The following is a 6,722-nucleotide window of genomic DNA, read 5'->3' as shown; positions in this document are numbered from 1 at the left end:
CTAGAAGCAAACATTCAAAAAGAAAGTACAGTATGTATTAATAAAATCACCACTTAAACAAAATATTATATGAAAAAAGAGTTATTTTACTTTTCTTCATAATAATATGATAAAAATCACCAATAATGTGGGAAAAAAACTACTCTGACTTGTGAAATCCCTGTTTTCTTTGACCTGCCCTCGATGTAGGATTGTGTATGACCTTATCTGGTGGTAGTGCTCCATGTTTGTTGCTTGATGATAGTGCATCAGAATCAGATGACTTGTCTGTACAAATTATCTTTTTTTGGAACCAAGTATTTGTTCCCGATAAAAAAAGCTGAGGTCATGTATGATATGTTCTGTCTTCTTTGCACCATGGGAGTCCGTTGCAGATAAAAGTTCCTGGATCTGCTGCCTTTGGGTGTACTTCACTAGTTTTATCAGCTAATGCATCAAAAAAAATCTTGAGGAAGAAACTATGTTTAGCGTGACATTGGTTTGGGATATACTGGGTTCAGTTGGAACTCATTCAAAGGATATCGGGTTTACATTTCCAATGAGTCTGAATCTGAACTGTTTTGACATGCTTGTATACCACAAAGGTTTCAAGCATGCCCATCACGGGCTTAGCCTCAGTCCGGGACAGGAGGGGACGGGTAAGTATGAGATGGGTAGAATGTGGAATAAACAATTTAGAAGTTAGGTCAAAGACCTAAAGCCAAAAAGAAGATAGCTGACACATTCTATCATGTCTGTAATAAAAACTTAAATCCCAAAGTGAAATTTGAATACTCTGCCAAAAAGGTTTTAAGGTGATTTGAGCAATTTTGACAGGCTGTCAAAATAAAGTGCGTCGGACTATTTATAAAAACAATAAAAATAAAAGTTTGAACTGCGGCCAAAAGATTTAAAGTCCGACTAAGCCCTTACCTGGAGGCAAAGGTTCTTGGAGAGGTTGGCAGAACTCATGGTGTTGTGATGGGCTGATCGATCTTGTAGTTCGGGAAGAAGTCAACCAAGTTGACATAACAACCTGGAACAATCCCTCTGTAATTCTCATGTAGGAGCAGCTTGAAAATGCGATGGATAACAGCACTGTCCATGTATGGTTTCAGGATCGCCTGTCGATACAGCCCGTTCCACTCTACTGACAGATAAAACATGCTGGTTTCAGCCACTGCTTGAATTTGGTATCTCCCTTGACCTGATAGTGTTGGTCACCACAAAGATTCCTTGTGAAATCCCCCAGAATACAGCTAGTGCCGGTGTCTCCCCAGCAGCTTGTCACACACGATCGTCCAAGGAGTGGTCTTGTGAGTCGGCGGGTCCTTTTCTGAAACTTTCCTCTTCTTGGATTCCCGCAGTGTGTCAGCTGCCAGAACAACAACCAGTGGAGACGCTGGTGGACTAGCTGGTGCTACCATAGTAATCACATGTCTAGTCTCCATCAGCACTATTGCTGGTTTAGAAGGGACCGCCCCCGGCAGTTTAGCTGCTGGCTTTGGTCCCCCCCTCCCTCCCCAAGTTGACCCTGCCTGTTTCCTTGGTTACTTGGAAACAGGTGGGACCGCCCCTGCCAGTTGAGCTGCCAGATTTGGTCCCCCCCCCCTCCCCTGTGCTGCCTTGGGTTGCCGTCTCTGCCTAATCTGAGATGAAGGCAGCCTATTGTCACCATGACAATGGCTGCATTCCCATCGTGCTGGACTCTGTACTTGACCAAGTGGCCAAGTTTGTTGATCATAGCCCTCAGGGTGGGGTGGGGGGAGAGCAATCGTCACTTTCTCTGAAAACAACCACATGGTTGAAGAGCTCGAATACATGTAGGTATGATTTCCAATGAGAATGTGCACTGAATATCAAATCCAGAAGCAATGAACACTATACAATGTCCAGGGCCTGTTGAGTATGCAGGGTTCTCTTCGGGTTCTTTTGAGTGTCCCATGATCCCTCCAGCTTCTGCTGTGTTGGGTGTACTCTACAGGTTTCTTTGTGTGTTCAGTGATCTCTCCAGGTTCCGTTGTGTTTTTAGTGATTTCTCCAGATATTGTTGTATATCCAGTGATTTCTCCATGTTTTATTGAATGTCCAGTATCTCTCCAGGTTCTGTTGTGTGTTCAGTGATCTCTCCAGATTATGATGTGTACAGTGTTCTCTCTGTGTTCTATTGAGTGTGCAGTGATCTCTCCAGCTTCTGTTGTGTGTTCACTTATATCTCCATGTTCTCCTTGTTCTATTGTGTGTCCAGTGATCTCTCTGGACTATGTTGTGGTGTGCAGTGTTCCCTCTGTGTTCTATTAAAGGGACAGTAAACTCAAACATGAGCCTTATGTGTTGAAAAGATGCATACCCAGACCACCAACACATACTGACACTTTAAGAAATGAAAAATGCGTAATCTTAGAGTTAATAAAAAAACATTATTATTACTGCTAACTGGGGGAAGCCATTTTCTTTTGTTTTCATTACATCCAGAATTCCGATCCTGATTGAACAGAGACCAAAGATGTGTAATCAATTTCTGAACCTGAATTGTATTCATGTCTTATTTTACAAGGAGTGGAGGTTGGTGAAGGACTAAACCCTTCAGTATCTGCTGAGCTCGGAACTCTTACATAGGGTGTGGCTCTCGTCTCCTGTCTAGGATGTACAAGGATGAGCCCTCGTAGGCAAGGGTTTCCACGGGTAACCAGGAAGTGCAAAAATGGTTGGATTACCAACGCATGCCACCAAATGGGTAGATTAGATGGGAAAACTCTGGGCCATGTGGTGAAACCACTGTGGGTATCCCATACAAGAATTGTAAGAACCGGTAAGCTGGACTGTGTCCGCATCACTGGTTCCAGGACCCGAGTGCTGTGCTCCCCCATTAGAGACTGTACTATTAGACAAGGTTACAGGCTGGTTTAATCCTGCCATACTGGGAAACTGTGGCCCCACCAGTCCCAAACTTGAACTGGCCCAGTCACTGTGTTGCCCTGGGGTCAGGCTGGTACCTATCCCCACTGGCCCCTTACCTGAACAGCCTGCAGTACAGTCCGGGTTAGGGCTGGTTTGCTGGGGCAATCCTGCACAACCACCAGAGTTGGGGGTGGCGTGCCAGGAAAAGTCCAAGTTATCAGGACCAAACATGGGCAGTCCCACACAGCCAGCCTGGTGAGGGTTGGCCTGCTGAGACACTTTCCTACTGCTAGGGGCAGGGCCTGGAGGTCCTGGTTGTTCTGCTGCAGGCCTGTCCTGTGTACCACAACCCTCTAATGAGTGAGCGTGGAGTCCATGCAGAGTCCCTACAGGGACTGTAACTAGGGCCTGGGCAGGCTTCTCAGCCCTGCCAGGACCCAGTGAGGGAGAGCCCATCGAAAAAGTTAAAACTTTGGGATCTCCCTCGAAGAGTTAACTAGGTATTCCACAATCATCGAATACCGGCTTTGGTACTCGTGCGGGTGTGGAGACAGGCGTGTCTCTCTTCTCCGAAAGTGATTTATGCGAATGCACCGCCCGCTTGGCCCATTCCTTTTTTAAGTGAAACTCAAGTGTGTCCCACTTTGCTGCGGTCCACTGAGCACAAAGTACACATGGCATCTTGCGCTAACACAGATGACATGTTAAACATAACTCATGATCGTCTTCTTTAGCCAGCTTGGCATTGCAAATCCTGCCTGTCCCAGGACACGAGGCCGGTGTAATTGGAAAGGCCATTTTAAAAATAAAAAGGCCAGTGAACCTGGGCACGGAAAACCAACAAAAATTGTTGTGTTAATTAAGGTACCCATTCACGATAATTTATCATACACTAAATACTTTAGTGTATCACGAGGGTTGTCAAATATAAAAGACAATAAAAGTGATAAGGAATGAGCAAAATATTCAAGAAAGTTCAATGAATAAAGTAAACCACGTCCTCGGAATGGCCAAGAGAATAACTAAGTGAATATTGTGTATAAGAATAATTTCGACATGCAAAAGAAGACATAACATAAATGGAAAACATCAAATGAATATATATATCTTTAAAATACAAAAGATTTAGTCAACATATTTTTAACGAGGCCCACCAAAATAAGTTACTTTTGTCAGATAAAATTGGTCTGCCTATATATATATAGACCCTAAAAAGCTTATTTAGGCAGGCTGTTTTTAGACTGCCTGCTTATTTTAAATCATAAGGCCTGGTTTATGCACTTCCCAATGACCACATCTGGCTATTATCTACAGGTAGAGGTAAAGCCACTAAAGGTCAAATTCATCCAATCAGCAACCACATTACTAATTGTTTAGTCAGAAGACTGAAGTGCTCCAAATAATTCACTCACATTGTCAAGTGTGTCACTAAAATTTTATATCTGGATACAGTACAGTACTGAATACTCACACTGTATATACATCTATGGGAGTTTAAACCAACAATTTGTATTCTTTTTCATTTTCACTGTCAGATGTACACAATGTTTTAAACAGAGGTGATACTTTTTTTTGTCTTAGTTACTGCTGACGTGCATAAATTTATGGTTTAATATAAAATAATATACAAATATCATTACCATGATACACTGTATAAGGCAAATATCATTTATTGTGTTAAAGTTTATGTATCTATACATATATATTAAAACTACTTATTCTTCTTTTTGTTTACACTGCATGTGATGTCGGGGTGGGGGCATTGATGACATCATGTGGGACCAATTGGCATTTTATTTCCCCTCCATTCTCCAATTACTTATAAATTGATAAATTAATTAATTGACTTGGAGAATTAGAAAAGTCTGTTGTTTGACTAACACATGGCATATACTGGCACTGACCAGATAATTGATATGTATATAATTATGTATATCAAACACAAATTATTTTTTAAATTTCACCCTGCATTTAGACTTGAACTAGCTTATTTTCTGTGTAACTCACATCTTACAACAAGCTGCACACTTTTGTTGACATCTGACTTGATCTTGTTTCCCGCTTCACACATGTAGCGCCCTGTATCCAGACATCCAGCCTCGTTCCACATGTACTCAGTCTGTGTAGAGTTTGTCACTTCACGCAGAGGCTGTGAGTTGTTTAAGAGTTTGATGTCAGATCCTGGATTACTGTCAACTTCACATCTCAGAGTCATAGCAGTCAGCTCATCAACTGTAACACGTGTAGACTGCGAGTTCAAAGTCAGAGACATGATTGAAGATCGGTCTGCAAGTACATATAATGTAATATAAACAAATAGTCCTGGCTCTGGGGGGTTGTTCACGTACATTTTTCTTTTAGAAAGTTAACTTAAATTTTCTTGTGCTATATGCCAAGGCCTTCAGAAAAAGTTTGGGTAACACTTCCAGGTTAAGTTCGTTTTCTCAGCAGAGCACATTTATGGTTTTCGGTTGGCTGCCAAAAGGCTAAAATGACGATCTTGGAATTTCATGCAATAAATAATCATTTGTCAACCATAGATGATTCATTTTGATTTATTTCAATTGTTTGGGTGTTACTGACTATATTTTAGCATTATTCATTGCCATAAACCTGGGTTGGGGATACAAAATTACCTTATTTCATATATTTTTTACTCAGAAATCACTTTTTATTTGAAGGTAGCTCAAAGTCTAATGACTTCTCAGTCAACCAATACTGTAACCAGAGTTCCACAAATTGGCCAAAAGTTTCTTCATTACGTGCTCAGAGCAATACAGTTTTCCATTTGATACCTCAGGTTGCTGGATGATACCCATGGGGTCCATTGTATCCCTACCCCCTAAAATAAACACTTTTAGGGCATTTCGTCAAATGACCATATCTCCTAAAGTAAGTGTCATAAGAAGTTAATCTTTGTGTCTATAAATATGTTTTTGATGCCAAAATATTTATTGGTACCATTACTCAGATTTTTTGGAGTTGACCTAATTAGCATAATTCCAAGATGGCGTCCATAATGGCCGCGGGATACTCAACTAGACATAACTTCGCATACAGAAGAACATTTCAAGTGACGTTTAAGAAAAGAGAGTCAAATACACAAACTCTCCACGCCTCCTCCCTACCATATCCCAGATAATAAAAAAAAAACATCCAATCAAAAAGGCCATGTTAATAAAGAATAATGTTCAGTCATTAAAAATATCAGGCCTATACATGGTTTTTAATATAGTACAAATGAACCTTCCACGATTTAGCATTATGTATCATTGATAACTGTTCTAAATACTATTATTTAAAGATTACTACATTATGAGTACAAAAGTTTCAAACATACAAAATACTGCAGAACTTCAGGTAATCTTATCAGGCAATTACATTTTTACAGGAATTGGGGAGCTGTTTTCTTACACCGAGATAATTTGCAAAATTTGACCTCAGCTATCCTGCAAGGGGAAATTGACCTGGTACACTTATGACATGAGCATATGACTGACCAATTAACCTTGAGGGTTTTCTATGATGTTGCAGGCATTGGCTGACCTTGGTCGTGCTCATAGCCACAACCTTGCGGTTTCAGTGATTCAGGTTCGAGATAGCTCTGCAAGGCATGCATGGTGGTGTGGGCATGCACACTACATATCAGGCAGGATACTTTATTTGGTTGAAGGCAGGTTGCCGAGAGAGCTGCCTTTACTGAAATCGAAAACCTGCATGGAGGTCACAGAAACTTGTGTATCACTTCCTCTCCTCAGCACATTCACCAAATAATGCTCAGCATTGCGAATCATGGCTGTAAAGAGGGCTGAATATCTTTTCGTGTTACCTGGTAGAGTACA

The 6,722-nt window shown here is 41.1% G+C and overlaps 1 protein-coding gene across 1 annotated transcript in view; it reads right to left on the bottom strand.

The window, feature by feature from the left end:
- The window catches only part of LOC121386686 (synaptogenesis protein syg-2-like), a 29,789-nt gene extending 24,635 nt beyond the window's left edge, over positions 1–5,154 (bottom strand). Inside the window, exon 1 of the mRNA XM_041517679.1 lies at positions 4,888–5,154. Coding sequence (XP_041373613.1) covers positions 4,888–5,152 — 265 coding nt within the window. The 5' untranslated portion in view covers positions 5,153–5,154. The remainder of the gene's footprint in view (positions 1–4,887) is intronic.
- Between the last annotated feature and the right edge of the window lie 1,568 nt (positions 5,155–6,722).

Source organism: Gigantopelta aegis, chromosome 12 (genome assembly GCF_016097555.1).
Source record: "Gigantopelta aegis isolate Gae_Host chromosome 12, Gae_host_genome, whole genome shotgun sequence".
NCBI lineage: Eukaryota > Metazoa > Mollusca > Gastropoda > Neomphalida > Peltospiridae > Gigantopelta > Gigantopelta aegis.
The sequence above is the reverse complement of the archived record's forward strand: the minus strand, read 5'-3'. Positions and strand labels throughout refer to the sequence as shown.